Source organism: Chiroxiphia lanceolata, chromosome 8 (assembly GCF_009829145.1).
Source record: "Chiroxiphia lanceolata isolate bChiLan1 chromosome 8, bChiLan1.pri, whole genome shotgun sequence".
Lineage (NCBI taxonomy): Eukaryota > Metazoa > Chordata > Aves > Passeriformes > Pipridae > Chiroxiphia > Chiroxiphia lanceolata.
This window is the reverse complement of record NC_045644.1, coordinates 11,124,416-11,148,756: the sequence shown is the minus strand read 5'-3', so window position 1 is coordinate 11,148,756 and position 24,341 is coordinate 11,124,416. Positions and strand designations below refer to the sequence as shown.

The window sequence follows — 24,341 nt, the reverse complement described above, 5'->3', positions numbered from 1 at the left end:
CACAGGTGTGTGTGGCTCTTTCCTCGTGTGTTTATTGTTTATCTTTCCTTTCAGGAATCACACTCAGAATGTGTTGCTGTCTGAGCTGTCACTGCCTGTCACATTACAATAACGATCGCTGCTTTCAGAAGCCAGTTCAGGTCGTTTAATCATCGCTTCCCTCCAAGCTGTCCATCACAGGGTCGTCTCCAGGCAACAGCATCAACAGACAGGGCCGTGGGTGGCTGATGATGATGATGAGGAGGAGGAGGATGGAGCATGCTAACATTTGCAGGGAGGAAGAAGAACTCACGTTCCCACGGCAGAGGGAGGCATAGGAGCTGCTGAGTCTATCTGATGGGATCCCAGCCTGCAGCATGATGAAAGTAACAAAGATTCAGTGATTGCAGAACTCAGTGCTTTGGTGGAACTAAGAAGAAGATGCCAGGACCCTGGCCCATGCCACAGGAATGCAGGGCTGGGTTCCTTGCTTCAACTCTCGAAGGTGTCCATGGTCCAACTCCCTCCATCACAGGTGGGGTGGCAGGGCCCTGCCATCCTGCCCTGGGCACACAGGCACAGTCTGGGGTAACAGATAGCCAGCATCAGCCACATTTATTCCTTTAACAACTTTAAAATTAGTTGGTTTGGGGTGGATGAGAAGTTTCTGAAGAAAAAAGAAAGACCACGTGACAACTTACAAAAGTTGAAAATAAAATGGAAGGCAACACCAAATTGGAAGCTTTTCATCCAAAAGATGAGCTGGAGAATTATTTTGTTTATTATATTTTCCAGGATATACACAATTAAACAGTCATTTGCTATTGAAACAAACAGACACAGATTTGCATCAAAGCATCTTTCAGTTACAATAGCCTAAATTTTTATTACTAAACTTCATCAGCTCATCTGTAGCAACATTAGGTCACTGGATCCAGGCTAAGCCCAGATTTATGTAGGCCAGATCTATATTCTTCTTATCTCTAGACCAGGTTCTGTCCCCCTTAACATAATGAATGGAGTGTGGAAACATGAACACAAATGAAGTGGAGGAAGTGTAGTACAATCCCTCCCCATCGTTCACTTCTCAGTCAGAATACCATCTCAGGGAATAACCATCCCCCAGACTGCTCTAACTAGTGACATTTTACCACAGACCTATGCATTTTGAAATGAAGTTTAATGCATATGCTGTTTTGCTCTTATTAATCTGTTTATCCTGTCCTATATATACAAAACCTAGTAATTTTCAAAGTAAGATCTCACTTTTATCTGCAGATAACCATTTCCAAAATTTGATTTTGTTCTCAATAATGATTAATTTAAAGTTTTTATCTTTCATCTATAGAAATGTATTTTTTTCTTGAAAACCTGAGCTGAAAGCAATGGAAAGAAAATTAATTTTCCATATCGCATTCTTTGGCATATAGAGCTTTAATTTCACCATAATTGTTATTTTTTTACACCAGAAAAAAATAATTTACACTCACCTATATGTAAATACTTAAAAAAATAAGGTCCTCAAATATTGATTTGAATATTCAGTGCAACTTACTTCTCCTAGGTCTGTTTTCAGAGAATATCACTGAAAGTTATTGGCCATTTTTGGCCAAGACAGGGAACATTAAACTGTTTGTAAAGGTTTATAGTGACCCAATGACACACACAGAAAGGGAGCATATGACCTCTTTCAACTACTGAAAATCTACCTTGGATTTAAAAAAAAAAAATTTCCAGGCAAAGTCCATTCCAAATTATTAAATGGCGTTCATTTCCACATTAGTGAGGAATTTCTCACTACTTTCTGAATCAGGGACTTTATGATTACTTCACCCCTCCCCCCCTCAAAAAAAAGTGCACCTGAGAAAATCACATATTGAGCAGGGACAATTTATGAAAACGAAAACGTGCCTACATTTGTTACATAACATATTTCCCTCGAATTATTTTCTCAACCTTACATTTAGTGGGGGAGGTGAGAATGAGGGGAGAAACATTTGAGAAAAGACATGGGATGTCTCTATTGGGTTATCTAAATAGCCTGAGATTTTTTAAAGAGCTTTTCACTTCCTCCTGAAGACATGCATGAAAACTATCTGCAAGAGCTCATGGCACTGCTGTCCTTAAATGATCACCAGCAAAGGTGATGAGAAACCTAATACAATGAGGATGTGAGCACTGACACCAGGCTGGGACCTGGTGGTGTAAGAGATCAAAAGATTCCCATATGTAGATAAACACTCTCCACCCAAAAAACTCCTTCATCCTACTTGGGCTATCTCTGAGTTTTCCCAACAGGAAGAGAGAAATCACAAGGCCCATGACTGCCTTTACCTTCCTGCCCCTGCAGAAGCAATTGTACCCCCTAACCACAGCACAGGGAGGCCCTTTCCCAGCATGGGCTGCTCATGGTGGGGATATTTGGCATTGACATCCCCCCATAGCAGCAGAAGCAGGTCCAACTTCCCACCTTCTTCCCCCACACCTAAATCTCCATCTCCTTCCTCAGCCTCCTCCTCCCTGCTCGTCCCATGTCAGGGGCATCTCAACACAGCCTGCTCTGAGCATGAACATTCCTGGCATGGCACAGGGGAGTTCACAGGCAGCCCTGAGTCCCAGAGTGCAGTCACAGGAGAACATCACTCCCCTATTGAGGGACATGATGGGGAGTTCTCTGAGACCCTCTAAAAGAAAGGAATTACGTCTTAGGACATACCCTAAAATATCCCGTTCCTTCTTAAAGTACTTTTCTTCTATGTTCCTCAAGGAAAGCAAGCACAGTACCAAGTAAAAGTGTTATTGTGTTACCAGTACTGAGAATTAGGGATTAAGGACTCATGTTAACTGTTGTCTGATTTAAGAGACAGAAAAAACAATTCAAAGTGGCACAAAAATAATTTTATTGCATCAAGTTTTATATGCATTTAAAATTCCAAAATAATTAGTCTATCACCCAGTGCTGCTGTTCGAATTGGAATGAAAGCCCATTTTCATTTAACATAGAAATGTCAATTAGAGCTGAGGGAGTCATTGATTTTTTGGTTTGCTGGCCAGACATAAAAAAATAATTGAGAAAAAAAAAAGTGCCTTGTGTCAGTGTTATTTTTTTTCTCCTGAATGTAGTTTGCATCAGGATGAACAGGATGCAGTACGCACAGCTTTTATGATAATACCAGTTACTTAAATATGGGCAAATATAGTTTGAGATGCTCTACAATTCCCAGACCATCAGGCAGTTCCCACAGGATGCCCTTTCCCTGTGAAGCAGCAGCTAGAGGCACTACCATCTCAAGTGTCGCTAGATGCCTCTGTCTGGAACACTGAATCAAGATTTTTGTATCACTGTATCATCTTAAAATATAGAATATGAGAATCAGAAATCCATTCCAAAAACCCTGTCTTGATTCAAAATAATTTAAAAAATGTTACATTTAAACTTTCATAATTTTGGCTTGTTTAGGGCTATTTCTTAGGAGCCTTGAGATCAAAGGAAAAATCAATGTGAAGCTACATTGCTCTGGCCAAGCTCTACAACAATGTTTTCCAGAGGAAGAGGTCTTTGAGCTCTGCACAACATGAGGGTTGCATTCAGTCTGACATAGTATGAAAGGCCCAGAGGATGTAAGATTGTCCAAGGCTAATGCTGACCTTGCTGCCCTTCATATATAAAGCTGTGTCACAACTGAATGGGTCAGAATGGTCTCTAACCCCTCCAGAATGAATTAAGGACTTCTGACCTCCTGGCTTCCCCCTCTGGACTGATCTCATCAGGATCGCCAGGCCAGGGAAATACAAAAGTCATATTTGAAGTCAGGAGGAAAGAGAGAAACCCATTTTCTATTATAAAGTACAGTATTAAGAAGATTGAAAGCTATAACCCTATTGCTTTACACAGTTTATAGCCTCTCAATATTGCATGAATGCCAGTTGCAACTGTCAGAGCTCTTCCATTATTCTCCTTAATCTCCCCTCATGATGGGATTTGCATATCCCACCTGTCAGTCCAGGCAGAAGCTCCTCACCATCTCCCAAACACTTTCACAGAGACCAGAATCACAGAATGACAAGCCTTTCTTCTAGTCCTCACAGATTCCCTTTCACTTACTGCTTTCTCTCAGAGCATGGCTATTCTTATTTCCCACATATCCTGTTTCACATTCTGTATTTGAAAAGGTTTTATCCAGTCAAGAAATATATAGAGAGATGGACTGCAACACAAAAGAAAGAAATACTGTGCCTATTGACTCATTTTTTTAAAAACTTCAACATGCACACAAATAAATAAACACCAAAAAAAACCCCAAGATCTCTAGTTAAAGACATAAAGTTCTATTCAAAGTTACAGGAAAGTTTCTGCTGTTTTCACTCACTAAAGAGCTTTTAAAGGAAGTTTGATACCTAGAGTGCATGTGAAGTATTTTATGATCCAAAGAAGTAAATATAGTTCAGAAGACAAAAAATTGAAACAGGGGACTTTTAGAAATATTTTAATTTTACTTGATTTTTTTTTCTGGTTTAAATTCCCATTTTTGTTTCCTCACTTTTTATTCAGCCCTTGCAAAATATATTCTTATAGCTCTAGTAAGAAATAAACCTAAAACAGTCTCAGCATCTGGTGCATTATATTCTTAATACTATTATACACTGTTATAATATGTACATAAAACGTACTACATCTCACAGAAGTATTTTAATGCAGGCATCCTCTTCGGATGAATATTTTGGGGAGCTGTTTTCAGCACACCAGGAGTCAATCTAAATGCAAAGCGACTGACTCTGGGGTTATTCCCCACCATGGGTCTCACTGCACATCTGGCTCTGGACTCTACATCCATATTTATTACCTAAAAGCTCTTCCTTTATGATAATGCAATTGCCATGGGAGGAAGGGAGCAATGGGCTATTGCAGTGTCATACAAGTAATGCTGGTCACTCATGGGATGATGTTGGCAGATCCTTCATCCCTGATAGTTTTACACTGCAGCCACAGCTCTGCCTGCAAGGGAAGGACAGCAGCTACCAACTACATCCTGTTCCACGAACACAGCATTTGAATGAAGTCTCCAAGTGAGAAGATGTCAAAAATAACATTTTGATTGTTATCCCCCGTTCTGGACTGAACAGAGGAACACTGGCAGTTTAAGGTACTTTTGCCAGGCCTTTACTGCCTCACTTGTAAAAAGTAATACATTTGTTATCATCTGCACAGAATTGCATTCATCAAAAGCAAAAACTGGATTCAAATTCGAGTTCTTGGGAACCTGACTCCTAGAAATTCAGAGTTCACTTTCCACAACCTGTCACACAAGCAGATACAGAAAGAAAGGTGCTTGCTTGATTTAGCAAACCAGAGGCTGAAAGGGAATATGATCACTGCCTGTGAAATGATTCCAGGGGGCGTAAGTGCCAGGGAGGGAAAATAACTTTAATTAAAAAGAACATGCACAAATGAAAAAAAAAAAATTAATCTAAATTGTCCGATGGCAATGTTAGAACAGAAATCAGACAGTAGTTTCCCACAGCCAGGAGAAAAAGGCTTGGAACAGCTACACAGAAAGGAAGAAGGCAATAGAAGGGTGAGTTGAAAGATACCCAACTCTTTGTAAGATGCAGTTTGATCGGTTCATGGCTGTAGGATGCAGTACCTGCTGGAGCCATGTGACATTCTTGAAATTCCTAGTTTATAAAGTAGGTCTGAACACTTCAGCTAAAAATCCAACAACAGTTTATTCACAATTACTTTGTCCAGGTGGAAATACAGTGCATTTGAAATATATAGGTGTATTGTTATTCTGCTTTACCTGGGCCCAGTTTTTCCTGTCAATAACATTAAGTAAAATTTTGCATTAAGTAAATATCTCATGTAGAGTCTCATCTTGCCTAAAAGTTCTCCCATAATAGACCTAATTCTTCCCTTGTTGTCAAGTGTTATCACCTGACAACAGCAATGCACCCATCAGTTGTATCGATCTGTTGTGGACAGAATATAAAATCCGTCTGGCCATGGTTGTTTTGTATCTAGTTCTGACTCCATCTCCATATCTCCATCAGTCTGTTGAGGATCTGCTGTTGTGGAGGACCTATGAGAAGCTCACCTTTGTCTTTCTAACCATGTAAATCACAGAAGTTTGAACCAGTTGTTTATAGGTATCACGATCATGTAAAAGCCAATCCCCTGGTATGCAGCAAGGTACATGCTCAAATTCTTCGCCACACACTTTAGATCTACATCAATGTCCAGCGCAGGAGAACACTCTGTCCAGTGCAAGGCAATAGCAAACTGCCATTATAATAAATGAGCCCCATGCTGAAACCCATGCTGCTCTCCTTCACAGCACCACATTACAGCACAAGCTGTAGCATCAAAGCACTTGCTCAAACTCCCTTACCTTTTGACCTCCTCCCACTTTTTTGCTCTTTCACCAGGACACTTTCAAATGAAAAAGCAAGGCTCTTATCTCACTCCAAGCCAGCCTAGGACAGAAGCATTCTTCATTTTTTGTAAACTCTGAGAACCATCTGTATCTCAAAAGCTCATAATGGACATCACCTAGAGACTTGCTTCTCTCCATTAAAACCAAGTCTCTCTTTTAGCTCCACACATAAATCTCTGCTAGCTGTTTTCTCCTAGTCTATAGCATCACATTAAGGGAGCTATGGGGACTCCAAATCTACAGTGTTTGGATACAACACATCAAGAAGCAAATTTGAAACCTCTGTGAGCTAGGAAACCTGCCAACTTCCACATCAATGATGAAATTTCTCAGTGGTGCAAAAAGCAGATCTCACTTGTGTATCTTGTAGCAGAGATTAGAGAAAGATTTATCTCATAAGGACCTTTTACTCCCATTTCTATAGGGGCCAGTGGAAAGACCCTCAGGATGTATCAATGCAGGTAAATTAAGTAGTACCAGGACCCATTTACAGACTCAATATTCTATGCTTATATTGTCAAAATAATTCCAGGTAGGGTGCTGGCATGGGCCACTTAACACCTTCTTGGATCATTTTTGGAGTCTGGGACTCGGTGCAAGCCAAAGACCTTTTCGAGCACCCAGTTTTGCTGCAGCCACTCTTCCCTGCTGCCTTGCAGACTGAAAGAGCTCAGGATTGTTGAGATGCCACAATTGTGGCCTCATTCACCTCTGCTGGAGTCCAAGAAAGCCTGAGACCCATCTGTATTTTAATACAACACTGGATACACTCCTGATTTCAGCCTCATGTCATCTAACAAGCCAGGCTCTCTACACCTATGCTCTCCCCTGGGGACATCCTGTTGACTCCACTGGTGAAACAGCAAAGGAGACAGGAGGGATTAGTCCACATGTGAAGCATGTCCCCACAGATGTAAATAGGGCATGCTGCAAGTGTCTGGATATGAATATTGTTCTGGAGAGCAAACTGTCCAGGGAATACCTAAAGTCATTTATGGGCCAAAATCATCCCTGATGTAAAACAATTTATGTTGATGGAGTTATACCTGGATGACTTGGACTATTATTTACTATTCTTATTTTATCTGTGGCCGAGCATACAGCAAGTTCATCCTCCGAGCAGAATGCCATCAGTTCAATGGTGTGTGCACACACTCACCATGAAATCACAGCCAAGCCCGAAAGAAGCTGCAAACACCCAGAACAATCCCTTACAGAAATTCAGGAGTCCTTTCAGGGGTTCCTTCTCCTCCACCAGCAGCATTGCCATTATATCCAAACCCCTATCAAAATAAGGATACAAGGGACCACACTGAGGCTGGTAGAATCAGGTACATTGCAATAGAAAAACAATCTTTAATTTTCCAGGTTTTTTTCCACCTGAAAGAATTTCAAATATTTTAAGCTTTATTTTTGATTTTTCCTGTACTTACACAGAAACTGCAAACTATTATCATCTTTATACGGCCCCTCTGCCTGGGCAAAAGGCAAAAGTTATGTGACAGCAGCACTTACAGAACACATAAAAATGAAAATGGGAAGAGGTGTGTTGCATCCCCATGCCACAGCAAGGAAACATCAGCAGGAAGCTGGCAGCTACCACTGCTGGAGTGCAGCCAGGGCACTGGGGTTATCTATACAGTATCCCTCACAAGCAGCACCATGGGATCCTCTGGGACCCACATGCAGGAAGAACTACATATGTTGCACCCTAAAGGAAGTGTTTCACCCCAAGCCCATCACACTCCCAGCTCCTTCCCAGATGGGTACCCAAAACTTTCACACAGAGACAACGGGTCAGTGCCACTTTGGGCTTCCTACTGGACACACACCATTGCTTCAGCTGAGCCTGGACAAGCCTGTTGTATATCCAAGTTCTGCTGGGGCCCAGCTTCAGTTAGTGCTCTGAGGGGGATGCAATCACAGCACAAAACAGCATAGCACTGCCAGAGCCCCAAGCAGCAAAGGGGGGAGCATTACTAACCCTGTACACAATGCAACCTGCAGCTCTTTGGGGAGGACAGTCACAAAACATTTCCCCACAGCTCCCTGAAAACATTTGTACACTAAGACACTCAGAAAGTAAATCAGTCTCTGAAAATAACACCCTATGCTACCACAGCGGGCTGAAACATCTATACATGTGTATGTGTATATTTAAACACGTATATAATAACAGTAGATGTGTCTTGATAAATGTACAGATTAAACATAAATTCAGTGATAGACCAGAAAAACTGATGCCTGCTGGCTGACTTTTTATATCAGAATCCTTTTTCTTAGCAAATGGGTCACTTGAAACCAGTGTCAGCCTCAATTCAATTTGTATGAACAGACCTGAGTTCCTACAAGGCAGCTTCTGTTTATGCAACTATTTAAGAACAGGCTAGCTGAGTTGTGAAGAAAGGGGAAAGTTCTTCAAAAGAGAGATGATAAGTATTCCCCTGTCAATTAATTGATTAAAAAGCTCCTGATGAGACCGTAAAACCATGTCCCAATTAACTAAGGCTGAACCCCATAGTGAGATCCTTATGACATCCACTGCAATTCTAAATTGAGTGGCTCAATATAATCCAAAAGGAATTCACAATGACTAGACTGTCATTTCAAAATGTTATCAGGCTCCTAGTACTAAAAGCTGAAAGGGAGTCCAAGGATTTCTGCAGAGCAGCCAAAAACCTTCTGGCATTACAACCAGAGACACCTAGGAGAAGAGTCTGTCCCCATTTCTCCTGGGAAGTTGTATGGGCAACAACCCCATAGTGGCGGCATCCCTTTCTCTCTCATTAGCATTCTGCTTGCTGTCTCTAAGAGGCAAAGTTGGAGCATTCGGACAGACAGATTCCTCCACTTCTGCTAGTCTACAAACACAGTTAAGGGCAGGCAGAAAGCACAGCAAGCAACTGACCCTGCCTTCCCTGGGCCTCAGTTCTCAGCTCCAGGTACCTCGGTAGCAGACACTAGAGGGATACAGGGCTCAAGTTAACCTGGTAACTTTGATGCCACCACTATTGCTCCAGCCTGGAAACCAGTTGCCTACATCTCCAGTCACTTTTGTTCTGCTTGGCTCAAGTTGGAGCTGTTCTGTTCCTGAGAAAGGTCCCAGTTACAGGGAAGAGACAAGAACTGTCCAGTTTTAACACCTTGGTGACAAGAGGCAAAAAGCAGCTTTATCCCATTCATAGAGGTACCATTGGGAGCAAAAGTCCTGAAGCCCTCTAGTATCTCCACTTCAGCAAGGCCTGGGGATGAGCCCTTGGGATGATGTGGGCCCGCAGGGCTGGCAGGAGAAAAAGCAGCAACAGAGGGACTTTCCCTGGCCTTCCTTACAGCTGATCCTCCCAGGGTCTTGGTGAAGGCTACCCCGGGGAGAAGGCAGGATGCCAGGACGGATCTCCCCTAGACCGACCATTCCCCTCCTCGCCGCGAGCAGTGGCACCGCTGTATCCCTCTCTCCTCCGGGGTGAAGTCGAAGGGGGCCGGAGGGGGATGTGCTCAGCGGGCGGGTGGGCAGTGGAAAGTTTTTCTGCTCCAGAAGAATGGCCCTTTTGAAGCCCTTCTGCCCCACTGCACACTGCTAAGCGAAGCCAATCCCCGGCGCCTGGAGGCGCAAAATCCCCCTCGAAGAAGAAAAACCCCCCACCCCTCACCCCCATCCTACGCTCCCCCGGACACCCCCCGCCCCCCCCAAAAGAAAAAAAGAAAAGGAGAAAAAAAAAAGAAAGATAAGCAAAGCGCTCCCCGGGGGACTCACGCTGCTGTTGTGCCCGGACCAGTGCACCATGGCCTGGTTGTGCGCCGAGTCTCCGGCCAGGGCGAAGGTGGTGCTACCCAGCCGCAGCTCCTCCAGCCCGAAGCGGGCGGCGCCCCCGTCCCCCGGCTCCCGCCCCGCGGCGCCGCCCGGCCCCGGCCCCGCGGAGCCCCGCGGGCTGCGGCCCCTCCGCCGCACCGAGCCCGGCCGCCCGCCCGCCGGGAGGGGAGCCTGCCCACGGTGGGGTCGGTCCTCGGCCGGAGCCGCCGCCGCTCGGGGACGGCGCTCCCCGGCCACTTTCTCCTTCTCCTTCATCACTTGCCGGGTCTCCCAGCCGCTGGATTTCGTCCCCGTGGGAGCAGCGGCGAGGGTCGCTCGCAGCCCGGCATCCTCCGTCCCGGCCTCTTGTCCTCTCTCACCTCCCTTCTCCCCAAAGAACCTCCTCTGCTCCTTCTCTCCTTTGTCGGTCCTCAAGTGCATCAGTAATCCTTGCTGCGGCTGCTGCTGCAGATGCACCTGGGAACGGCAGGATCTGCAAGTTATTTCTGCACCAGTAAAGCCAAAAGTGAAGAGGAAAAGCCATGTCCAGTACAGGAGAGCAACGTGCCAGGCTGGGTACCAACCAGCAACTTTTTCCATCGCTGCCGACTGCTGATGAGTGCGAGGGAGAAAGAGCAAGGAGAGAGCAGGAGAGAGGGAGCCGGGTGCTGCCGATTCACTCGCCGCGGGGTAAACGGCGAAAACTCCGTAAAGTTTCAGACTCTGCTGTGCTAGATGCAGCCGGGGGATAGAGGAGATTACTTTCTTCCCCTGTCTTTTTTCCCTCTCGTTTTCTTTTCCTTCTTTTGCACTTTTCCCTGTTTTTCTCTTTCCCCCCTCTTTTTCCTTTTTTTTTTTTTCTTCCCCAAGACTGGCGTTGCTGATCAGGCTTGTGATGGAAGGCAAAGCCACAACCACACGGGGGAGGAGCTGAATTGAAGTCAGAGAGAGAGGGAGAGAGAGAGGAGCAAATCCTGGCTGGTGATTTCTCCCGGCTGCCTCAGTGGAAGTCACAGCCCGCTCCTCTCCCGCTCGCTCTCTCTCTGCTCCCTCTCACTTCGTCGCTTCTGCATCACGCTCCGCCCGTAGCCGCCCCGCCAGGACGCCCCGCGCCTGTGTCACTCCCCCTTTCTCACTCACACACTCCAAGAAGCTCTTACCCCAACTTTTAAACCCAAATCGTTCGATCCCTTCCTCCCCTGCGCTTCCCATCAGCTCAAGCCCTTGAAACCTGCTCCCCAACATACTGAAATCACTACACATGAACTGGAAGCAGAAGTGTAAAGTGAAGGAACAATACGTGCATATGTACAGACGTGTGTCTATAGTTTTTCTAGAGGAAATATTTAAATTTGATTAATTAAGTGACCTTAAATGTCTGAGGAGGCTCTGAAATGTCTTTCTCCCTCCCCCCGTGACTGATGTAAGTGCACTGGAGTTGCTGGGAATAGACACCTGTGCTTGATTTCACAGAGGGGAAAGTCGCATTTCTTCCCCTCCATTCCCTGCTCTGCTTTTGCTTCACTGTACCGTCATTTACAGTAGCTGCTGATGCTCAGATAAATCACTCATGCATGGCAGAGATGTACCCACATAAATGCTGATGGAGACAGGGACAAGGTTCTGGAAATGAAATGACAGCAGTTGGTGCTGGGAGACAGGGAGAGGGAGATTCCCCTCCAGTGATATATCTGTAGAAGAAAAGCCCTTTCTGCTCTAGCTCTCTTACGCTTTCAGGACTAGCAATTTCACCCCCAAGGAGCAGTGGTCCTCTTTTACTGAGGTTCTTCCCCAGGGAGCAGTCCTAGTGGTGGCTGGAGGAGATCACCAAACCCTGCTTGCAGAGGCTGGTGTCTGCTGGCCATGGGAGCCACTGGTCCCTGACCGCAGGCAGCACTGTTGGTGACTGCCTACACAGCTTTGACAGGCACTTGCAAATGCCCACACACTTTAAGACTCGAGGGAATTGAAGGCTCTTCCACTGCAATTTTATTCCATCCCCATCTGCCTGCTCTCGTTCATTCCCATTTGATTTACAGGAGAGTTTGTTTTTTAATTAATTTTTTTTAACATTTCCTTCCTGACATGGAAGACCTTATTGATTTTTTTGGCAGGGCATTTCAGAAAGAGATTTACAGATTTGTTCCACATTCTTCTAGAGATTTCACTCAAATGCTCACTGGTGACACGTTTTGGAATATTAGCACAAGACCAGGGATGAAGGGAAAGTCACAGTAATTCAGGCTGGGCATAACTTCACGCTGCTTACAACAATGATGGATTGTCTGCAGTGTAACCACCAGACCTCGGCTAAATCTACCAATTAACTGTATACCTGTTTCCACATCTCTCAACTAAATGGTTACTATTAGTTACAGCCTGCCAGGTAATAATAATAATTAACACTTTGCACTTAAATGCTTTCCCTTACTAAGCCCAAAGCTCCTCAAAAAGGCCACTTCTGTTATACAAAGGACGGTGGAGCTACCTTATTATCAACCCAATCCTTTGTCTTCTGTACAACAGATTGACCAGATGGATCTATCCCAAAGGATGCACTAAAGAGTGTCACCTTCCTACCACAAGTCTCTTAAAGAGGCCTTAATCTAAAGGGATAGAATTCAAGGAGATGGGTAGGTGAGACAAAAAATAAACTTCGAGGAATAAAATTAATAAGAGGTCAGAGGAGATTTCTTCTGGGATTGTAAAAGAGATTTTCATGCCAATGAGTGGTTAAGGCTAATGAGAGAAACAATCTAGCTGTCTCATTTAGGCAGATGATTATCTCTGGATTGTGATGAATGGCCAGTGAGTGATATGGATATGCCTCGTATAGCACACCTTGAACACTGGGAGTACACTACACCAGCAGAACTCTTCAACAAATGTACACAAGAGTCAGTCATGGAGAGAGAATACTGCATCCAGCCTGAGGACCACAGCCTCTTTTTCCAGCATAAGCTTTGTTGTGGGTGCATATAGGACAGAGGCATACAGTTTGAGCCTTTCCCTGATTCCTATTTTAGGAACCACCAGTTTAGGAGATTCCAAAACCTGATCCCTTATGTTTAATATGTACAGATGGACCTGTCTTCCCAAAATTTGTCTAATCTGTATTTATACTCTTGGTGTCTGAGGCATGCTGTGTTAGTCAAGTTTACAATCTGATTACATGTGCTTTTGAATACTCATGGTCTGCACTTATCTGAAAGAGACATATTAAATCACTGTAATCTAATCTTGCTGCCAGCCATCTTTCTGCCACAGATGATGTGATGATTGAGTTGTCAGAGATAAGAAACCAGAGTCTTTGGCACAAAAGAATAATCCCCTGTCTTTTGATATAAGGGATAGCTTTCTGAGTTGGGAGCCAGAGTAAGCTGTCATTGGAGAAGGGCTGAGTTCACATACTAGCCAAAAAGAAGCATTCGGTGTGTAATGACTGAACTCCATAACTGTGTCCATGATAAAGAAAAGGTTGCACTCATGGGTATCCTGACCTGAGGCAACACCTGCTCTGATGTTTCAATACCACATGTCCAGCTCCAACATCTGGTGAAATGTTTTCTATTAGAGCCCCTACGCTACCAGATCAGGAGACTGCTCTTCTGTTTCACAGAGCCAATATTGCCACAGAGAGGGGAGGGGAACGAGCCCTGGGAGCCATGGAACAGGAGGCAATCATTTGCAATATCAAGCATAATGCTGTGACAGCAAACGAAAAAATCAGGTTTTAGCTAGCCTCTTCAGCCTCTGCTATTGCCAGAATAAGCAGTAGCAGGGGGTGTTCTTCACCCCCATTACTCTTTATCCTGCTCTTCACCAGGAAGGAACTACCTCAAAGGCAGAGATCTGCACACACAGGAGAGTGTTCGAGGAGGTTCTTGCTGTTGGGTTCAGGAAGAACAAGAAGGAATTTAGTGAAAGGAGTAGATACCAATTCTGAGTAGCAGTTGCAGTGGAGCAAGCATCTTCCTTAGGATTTATATAGCCTTGAGAAGCAGGAACAGAATGAAACGTGGATGAGTAACAGAAATCTTCACTTGGGACTGGGCAGTTTCAAGACAGGTGGAAATCTGGGCTTGGTCAAGGATATAAATCCTTATGACAATGATTGCAATAATCTGCCATCTGCAGGAATCTTTTCCTCTGGAGTGTGTCACACTTGCAATCAGAGACTACTTGTGAAAACGCAATCCTGAGAGATTTCCTGGCTCCACAGTATTCCTGTCTTCTGAAACATGCTAGATGATGGAAACATGCATGATGGAAGCACCTCAGGGACTATGCCAACATTGTCTGCAATGTGATGGAGTAGAAAGGGAGAAAGAGGAATGAAAGAGGATACAGAGAGAGAAACAGAATTGGGTGGGCTTAACGAGATGAGTTTTTAATGTAGGACAAGGACATAACATAGCCTCGTCTATCCTGCATCCAAATGCCTTTTAGGCAAAGTAGTATAATATTTTCCTAGTAAATAGTTGTATAATCAGGATTTTTTGAACCTAAACTCTTTTTAAATCATCAGTTTTCTCTGTAAAGACTGTGTAATGAAGGGAGACCAAGAAGAACACTGCTCCATTGATTCCTATAAAGCTACGGTGAGTGATGAATACTGTAGTTTGACATTACACATAATTCCTCCAAATGGAATCTCTGTTAAAAAAAAAATACGGGATACAACAGGGCTTGTTTCCCTTAGAGAAAAGAAAAAAGCCTTACAACTCTAAATGTCACAAAAAAATCTTTTTTTTCTTGACTAGGTTCTGGATGCTTCATTCTTTGAATAAAATAGACACTAATTACATACATCAAAACAACTATTTCCAAGTGCTTCTTATTTCATTGAACAACTGGAAATTACTTACCCGTGTGGTTTATTTTGTAGCAATATTTTGATAATTGTTACATAGGTGTCATCAGAAATAAGTCCTGTAACTTACATAGCAACAATGCATTTGACACAAAAATTATTTGAAAAAAATCTGGAACTGACATAAAATCTGTATCTTCTTTTCACTGAGTTTCATTTCCACCACCACCACCCCCCCCCCCATTATTTTTGGAAAGGTGATTGAACTATTTATTTTTAACACTAATAATTCCTCTAAATTAATTTACATGAAAGCTCTTCTTTGTTATTCCACACAATAAAGCCCCAAATCAGTGCCATTCCAAAATTAGGCTGCTGCAGCTTTAACAGGGGCTCTCATTCATCTGCAAATGTGTTGCAATTTTACATTAGTTGCCATAAATATTAACAGCAAGGTCTTTTTGTTCTTTTACTCCCTCTTGCTGCAGCCTATTGCAAAGACTGAGGTTTAAAGTAATCTCAAAAAAAGGGCAAGACTTTGCCACTTTACAATTTAAAGAGCCATTTTGCTTTGCTAAATCCTCTGATGAAGGGTTCACATAGCAATTTATCTGGCAAGGTGAGCAGATTTGATCAATGTGATTACCTGCAAGTACAGGAAATTGCTCAGCTCCAATACCTGGTTGCAGTTCTCCTCAAAGCCTGTTTATACTGAAATATCTAGTGATGCTCATTAGCCAAAAGCTTTCTCTGGGTTCAGTAGGCGTTGTCTAGATCTCTCTCCTCTGGAAAATCTCTTATGTAGGCTCCTCTGTTCCACTTCTGGATCCAAAGAGTTTTCACACCATCCAATCTCAAATGGGATGGCATTTTATTCTTTGAGTCCAGACCTCCTTCCTGCTCTTACAGCTGCAGATACTCCCTGGGCCAGCTGTGCACAATGATTTCAGTGATAAACCAAGAGTGGATTTGCCGTGGGAGGAAGGGAGGATGTTACCCCCCCAAATAAGCCTGAACTCCCAGTCAGGTGCTGAAGCACCACTACCACATCCACACTGATGTTGAATCCAGAACTCTTTGCTACAATCCTGGGATTGAATCCCACTTCTCTAATGACATCTGCTGCTCTGTCCTGGCCTTGAATTCGCTTGTCCAGTGATCCTCTCCCCTTGTGATCTGGAGACATCAACCAGCTGCCACCCTGTGCTCCTGAGTGCTGCTCCCCTGTCAAGGATTACCATGGAATTTAGGAGCTGAAAAAACACAGACCATAGAAGACAGTGGATGAGAAAATCTGCTACTTGAAATTCCCAGCTGACATTCTCTCTTGATCAGCTTTTGCAGCCTAAGAAACCTGGAAAGCTGCCCTGAAAAGCTGGTCTTAGATTCTGCGGGGTTTCATAGTTAGTTGAGTATAAAGTAGAATTGCAAGGACTGTGCTTATATCAGGACTGCACACACTCAGCCAGTGCTCTGAGCTTGCAGCTGAGGAGAAAACTTAGCTGGAGCTCACAGCTGGAATGAGCTTTATTACAACAACTTTTAAACTACTAAACATTGGTGAAAGGAGGAAGCCTGAGGTGTATCTCACAGTCAACTCATTCACCACCGCCAATATGAATGATAACCACAGGGATGACCTAGCAGTTGTCACATTTCATCCTGACTGTTTTAAAGCAACCCCATAATACCCAGAAGGTTTTTGCCATCAATAACTAAAATGTATGCGGTGGACATTTCCAACCACGTGAAAGGCAAGAGTGCAACCAGGAAAAATGGGAATGGCTTTAGCAAATCATACTTGACCAACCTGATCGTCCTCGTCCTCACTAAACAGCTGACTATTCTAATACCAGCTCCCAGAGCAGTCTCACGGTAAACTGAGGACGTGGGTGATTGATAGAGGTCTGGAAGCTGGCTGGAATGCTGGTCCCAGCAGTTGAGAATCAGCTGACTGGAAAATGTCTCGGGTTTGCCCTGTGTTTCTCTTTGCAAATAAGGCAAACTGCATATTCATCTGCCTTTGGCAGAGCATCATCAGGAGATGAGAAGAAATTATAATCTCCTTCTTAGCACTGCAGAGGCTGAACATGGAGTACTGTTTCTGCTGTGGGCCCCCAGTTTGAGAGGAACATGGAGAAACTGAGGAAGATTACAAGTGGAGGGCTACGACGGTGGTGAGCACACAACCTACAAGGAGGTGATTGAGAGCTGAGATTGTTTAGCCTGGAGAAGAGGAGGACAAGGGGTTATCAATTATCAGCCAATGATTACTTGAGAGGGAGCTACAAAGATGAAGAAGCCAGACACTTCTTGGCTGAGGCAGCTACTAAAACAAAGAGAAGACAAAACTGGTGTTTGTAATGTTCAGACTGAAAATTAGAGGAAGCTCACCCAGAAAGATAGTGCTACTCCAGGACAGGATTGTAAAATCACCCTAAGGAAGACAAAGCTGTGGCCAATCTGATCTAGTAATGATGGCTTAGCTTCAAGTGAGAGGCTGGTCTCTCAAAACAAACATTTATTTGAATATTTGAATATTCAAAAATAGGTCAAGAAGAAGACATGTCTACAGCTAAAGGCAGGCGTAAATCCCATCTCTCCTCAAGATAAAGCCAGTAACCTGTTCCAAGGACAAATGATTCCTAGGTTCCACATGAGCCATCATGTGGCTGCATCCTGCATTTCACTACCTGAATTTCACTACCAGCCTGCAGTGAAATTCGGGTTCTTCCAGAGACCTGTCAAGTTCTCCTTTGATTAGATCCCTGTATCTCCAGCACTGGTTTAACAAACCAATGGGGACTCTTAGACAATTTTGTCCTCTTGGGTCCCATCCCACCTACCCATGGTATTGTTACCAAATATTGTTGCCAAACCTTTGCAGAGTCCTACAGCACTCCTAACATTTATTTGAGAGTGGGGTAAGGGAGTTCTAGGTCTAATGTAGTGCTACTACCAGTGGTACATCCATTGGCAAACAACAGCTGGGGACAGTTGTGCTATAACATCCTAGATTTGGCCATACTAGAAAAACTGGGCTTTACTTTACTTTCTCTGTTGTTCCCCTGGGCAACTATCTGTCATTTTCATTCCATCATCTTCTAGCCCTTTCCAGTTCCTCGAGAGAATTGTGGCTGTGGGATGTCTCTGATTGTCTTGCAACCTTGCAAATCTACAATTTGAAGCAGATTGATCATGTGCAGATAATAGCTTCCTGTGAACAATAAATATGAGTCAAAGCACCTTCCAGAGAGTCAGGATACTTCAGTAACATAAATCTTCTTAAAAGCCTAAAAGGCATAAAAATCATTTGTATTTTCTCCCTTTTCTAGAGATTACTGAACTTTACTTATCACTGGGGAAGTTTGCCTGACACTCTCTCAGCTCTGGGTTTATCTGCATTGACAGGACAATAAAAATTCTTGTCTATCACTCTACTGCTGTCACCTTTGGCTTCTGCACTTTGTAGTGGAAGAATTTAATGGAGGTAAGAGAATAATGATGAAGAGAAGATTACAAACTTAATGGCCTGTGAATGGTGTTTATAGTTTGTCATCATTACAGATGGTGTTTTCTTGCTTGTGCACCTTGCTTGATTTCTCTTACCCGAAATGTTGACAAAGTAGGAGTTCCAGGTACAACTAAAGATAAAATATCTAGCAGCAGAAAGAAAAGGCAGAAATAATATTATTCTTCTATCCTACCTTCTTACTACAAGAAAAGTAAAAAATATTAAAAAAATGAGAATCCTTGAGGCTGATGGAAGATGCGAGCTTGCTCTTTGGCGGTATTTTATTTCAGAACTGAAAAAACGACCAGGCAAAAATTTCTGTGAGGCAACTTTGTCCTGCCTCAGTGATGCATTATTTCTTAAGTCATGGTCAGAAGTCCTTTTCTGGAGACATTAAGCATCACTCTCAGGTCAAGCAACAGAGCTTTTCACACGCACACTCCCATGGTACACAATCAGGAGAGAAAGATTTGGTCATCAATTAAAACTGCTTTTACTAACCCAGTTCGTTTCTGCCTAAAACAAGGTAGAGGATACTAACATGAATTTTACTGCTAGATGATAAGCAGTGGAATACTTCCCAACAGACATCCACATCTGAACATTACAGTGCGTAGACAGAGACACCTTTCCCATTGGGGCAGCTGTTAGGAAGGTTAGTGTTTTCATAGGATCTATCTGGCCAGAATCTAAGGCAGATGAAAAGAGGGAAACTTCCTCCAATATTTTCTCTCTCCAGCCTTATAGCTTCTTCAGCAGCTTCTTCAGCACCTTCTCAGATCTGTGGTATCCATCTTCTGTAGCTGGGTGGGACAGGGAGAGGTACATCCTCTAATAAGAGCAGAAGAAGCAGGCATGAGAGACATCATGTCAGCCCCACATCTGATGAGAAACTCCAATCTTCTGACCAAAGTGTCATAAGGAAGGATTTGGAGTGGGTAGTAGAAAATCAGGAGAAAATGCAAAGGAAATCCGTATTTCTGTGTTGTCAATCTTTTCGTCATGAATCATGTAGTGAATTTCAGGTTCCTGATGTCATGGGTTTATACAAGATTATAAATTTCCTTTGTTTGTTTTCTTTTCTTTCTTTAAAAAAACAAGGAAAAAACACTAGTCCTCCTAACTATGGAGAACGGTCTGAAGACAAAGCTCCTGTTGGCTCTAAATCTAATCTGAAGTGTTTCAACACAAAATACAAAGACAAAGAAGTCAAATTAAAACATTCCATTTGAGCACTTTGGAAAGGAAGGGTTTCCTCTTTCTTTTTTTCTCTTTTTTTCCTTAAAAATGGTTTTCCAGAACTATTTTACACAGCCACAAAGATTTTTTAGACTATGTATATTTAAAATATATATGGTACATAAAAGGAAAAAAAATAATTTTTTGAAGCTGAACAATCTGTTACATTCATCTTGAAATTAATCTCAGATTTCTGAGTCTCTTTTATCCTTTTATTTAACTCCAATTGGCCATGGAATTAAAAAAACCAAACTGGTTATTCATATGACTTAAATTAATTGAGATGTTTTCCAGAACACTTTCCAACATAAAATAATTTCCTTCCATAAGTTCGGTCCTGGGTTTGTATCTTGCCCACAGCTCTTAGCAATTTACCCAGGATGTTTGTGGATGTAGCACCTGAAAGATTAAGCTATATAAAGTTCATATACAGATATTTGCTTCTGGTAAACAGGACCTTGTTAACATTAATTTATTTTAGGGTTAAACTTGATATTATGTATAAAAGGACTCTTTAAAATAATTTCAAAATTAGTTAAAATTTTGTCAGGTTTTGATCAATGCCTTAGAAAGAATAAAAATGAAAGAAATCCCCTCATCATCAGTCAAAAGACTTTCTTCTAGAAGAATGAGGTTTATGAAATAAGGGTGATGAAAAAACAATAATTCTGTCTGTTTAATATATGTAAACACACACAAAGGTCAATAAATAGCCCAAGCAATGGAAGCAATTCGTAAGCCATGCTTCTGCTGATTTCATTGCAAGCATTCCCTGAGATTACATTTATTTTTGTGAGTATTGTTGCCTTGGATGGCTCTGTGTGTTTAATATCTATTCTCATAGAAAGAAAGTGTAGGGGGAAAAACCCATTTGCATATATTTTCATGCAATTAATAATAATTCAGGGTTTGTGCTTTTCTTATGCCAAAACCGTGCTTGCCAGTGTTTGCAGCCCTCCAAATGCATATGTTAGTCCAAATCTGAATTGCTTTGATTTTCTCCTCTCTTTGAAACATTGTTTGTTCAAAAGATATTAAGTGTGCTTCTCTTTTGTCTTCATTCAACCTAGAGTAGTTTTAACATTTTTATAAAGACTCCTTGATATTCTGTTTTAAAATGGCTTCAGTTTTCATTCTGACCAAGTCTCCATGCACATTTTGGTTTATTTATGTCTGATTGCAATCAGTGGGAGTCTTTTCATTGATTTCAATGGAATTTGGATCAAGTTCATTTGGAGCATAACTTACATATGTTTGCTGTCATGGAATAAGCCAGCTGTCAGAGCAGCAGCACCCAGGGAACTTGAGAGAACAAGGATTAAATTCAGGATCTTAGATCTTGCTTGGGAGGAACTTCAGCAAGTCCTGGTTTATTAGTGGTGACTGCCCTAAATAACACATCTTGAATGTCTGCCCTTTCACTGCAGTAAGAGCTTCTTTTTCAACTCAGTATCTCCCAGTAGTCAGATCATTTCAATCTTTAATATGGTGCCTCTCTCTCCTGCAAGTTTCCCTAATCATGATTTCAAATCCTCATTGACACTCTGGGTATTTTGCTGTCTTAAACATCTGCTGAAGGACTCTTTGAGATGCAGAATCAACATCTTTTATAGTTTAGTTCTTTTTGCACTTTCCAAATGAGGCAAAAATTGATAAACAAGGAATGGAGCCTGGATTGTTTTTCCTGTTTGTTTTGTTTTGTTTTGTCATGTAGGTGCATCTCTCTGCACTATCTTATTTTGTCTTTGTTGTTGTTGTTTTGCCAGATAACATAATTATCTTGATTGGTGGGTGGCCAACAAAGTTTTAATTGGATCCAGGGGGATTTAGCAGGACTATGTATTTTAAAAAAAGCAAAACAACATTGCTAGAATTATTGTTTATTTATGTTGTGAGACATCTTCTGTGAAATACGACACTGCCTTTTTGCATTTCCAGTTCTGCCCTCTCTTCTCCTGCCCTGTTCTCTCACTTGTTTCACAGGGAATGGTGAACTGGCATTGACATCCTTGCACTGAGGCAACACTGCCAAGCTCTTGCCGCTGCATAATGTCCAGGAGCTCAACCCCTGCCAAACAGAGCCATTGATCCTTCAGCTTGTGCCAGTTCAAAGGAACATAGGATGCATATCCAGCTTTGTAGAAGGGCTGACAAGTGATTTGGGGCAGACAACTGGCATGGACATCAGTGAGCAACACTGAAGGCAGGGTAAGGACTGCACTGGGGAGATCTTTTTGGCTGGTTATGGTTATTAGTTTTTGACTGTAAAAGGGTTGGTTTTATTTATTCAGATGTCTAAAAATATCCTGCTAATGAATTAACCTGAATAGGGGGAGGAGGACAGCAGAACGCATATTGATTTTCTAAAAGCAGGCAGGAATGCTGTTATTTTCCAATTAACGTTCAGTATTCGAGAACTATCCAGCTGGAAAGAACCAGCTAAACAACAGCAAGCTTTTTGCTTTCTGTACTTTTTCTAGTGATATTTTTCTCATTAAACTTCTTTAAAAAGGGCCCTAATAGCAACTTCATCATTTCTTTGGCTAATGGGGATTAACTTGTCATGGACTCCACTGGGGTGTCTATGGAGTAACTGGTGGGTATCCAACTGTTCACGCTGAAGCAGAAGACATGGTCATCTAAAGCCTACCCCAGCTCCAGTACTGGAGAAAAGTGTGAGGCAAACAATCTGAATGCAGCATTCATGATAAGGATGCTTCCTATAAAACTCAGAGCAGACCTGGGTTTCTGGTGGGACTGCTGATATCCTGTAGTCTGATTCTGGCTGAGTCACCCTTTTCTTTCCACTTTTTTATTATTTCTGTCATAACATCCATGCCTCTTCCTGCTTATGTCTTGTGGCTTCTTATGGTTTAGTATACTTGAGGCTCACCAGATTCAACAGCAAACAATGAGTGAAAATTACACCCTTCAAGTCCCCCTTAGAGACCACTGACTGAATGACTAGAGCTGAATCATGTGGCCACGAGCAGCCTTCACCACAAATCCAACAGGCAGCTCAGGGTCACACCACTGGCTCTCCAGTGAGACCAAGCATTAGATCCTGCAGCTCATATTATGTACCCAAAGCACTGAGCACTGATAACAGGAAATCAGATTGGAAGCAGTGCAATTACCACCTTTCTGAGTAAACATGTGCACACACAGGTCAACATACATTCGCATAAATTGAGATCCTTATTTTTTAACAGGTTCCCTGAGGTTTTATCAGAGTTTTCAAGTCTTCTCTGCTTTCTGAATTTTTATTTTTCTCTCTTGCAAGTTGCCCTTTTCAAATTATTAACTTGTGCAGGGGTGAACTTTACTGAGTTCAAGCAACAGCAGAACTTGTCTGGCTAACAGTATGCACTGTATTTCCATGCAATTTGTCTCTCTCATCCCAAATGCTCAAGGGAATATGGCTGTAGAAAGTCCACCCTGGGACTTTCCATGGTATACAGGTTATGGAAACAAGTGCTGAAGCAGAATTCAGCTTTTCTCCATCTTGGACTTGGCAAAGCATTTGTTAAAACTACAAGCACCCACTACTATTATAGTGAGATGGAATTTTTGCCAGATATTTCTGAACAGTTTTGCATAAATTTCAATATATATGTTCTTATTTAGCAAATGTTCTTATTTAGCTATCACTGTAGTTTTCCTTTAAGAGTCTACCAAGGGCCCAGGGAGAGTGACAAAACCACCAGCTCTTGCTGAGGAATGATATGCCCTGCAGTTATATGTGTGTTTTGAGTCTGGAGACAAATTTTAGGGCCTGGATTTATTTATAGTGTCTAATAGATGCTTTGATAATTATGTGCATGGGAATGGAAAACAAATTCTCCAGATTTAAAAAGCATAAAGAAAGTATGTTTGCATTAGCATGATCAACTGAAAGCATCCATTTGATTCTTGGTATATATATATATATAATTTACTAAGCTGCAAAATAAACATACTCTACTGTTCCTCTGTTGAAGGCTCCAGCTGTAAATATTTCATTACTTAAAAAATGTATTGCTATTAGATAGGTCTTTTAGTATTCAGCAGAAACAAGTTTTAAGAAATAAAATAAATAAAATAAATAAAATAAAAGAATAAAAAGATCATTTCTTTTTCCTTTTATAAACATACCATTTCAGTTGGGTGAAAATTGCTCTGCCACCTGTTGGGTGCTGGCAGAATCGTCCCACAGGTGGGGGTTTTATTAGCTTTGAAGACATAAATTCCTGCACTTACAACTGTGGTTGTAATTACATCATGACCTGGTCTATCTCTCCCTGTCCTGCTACTACATTACAGGTCATCACCTCTAAGGAAAACAGATCTGCTTCTTGTATTATGCAAGGGAACAAAGTCTAGATGAGGAAAGGAGGAAATTCATCAGACAAACAGAAACATCATCCACTAAAGGAGAGAGAAGCAGAGCACAAACTCCCTCTTCACATGAAAAATACTAAAATACACACAAGTAGCCTGAGAAAAAGACTTGTGACTAAGGTTGGGAGTTTCATGGCAAAAAGGTCCCATGGGACCCTTCTAGAAAGACAGGCGGTGACCTAGTGACACCAT

General features: G+C 42.4%; 1 protein-coding gene across 2 annotated transcripts in view; it reads right to left on the bottom strand.

The window, feature by feature from the left end:
* Positions 1 to 11,255, bottom strand: part of LOC116790290 (VPS10 domain-containing receptor SorCS1-like) — a 271,838-nt gene extending 260,583 nt beyond the window's left edge. Inside the window, exon 1 of one of the 2 annotated variants that reach the window (XM_032695112.1) lies at positions 10,168 to 11,255. In XM_032695112.1, coding sequence (XP_032551003.1) covers positions 10,168 to 10,803 — 636 coding nt within the window. In that variant the 5' untranslated portion in view covers positions 10,804 to 11,255. The remainder of the gene's footprint in view (positions 1 to 10,167) is intronic. The other variant, XM_032695117.1, reaches the window with a different exon arrangement.
* Positions 11,256 to 24,341: the final 13,086 nt, after the last annotated feature.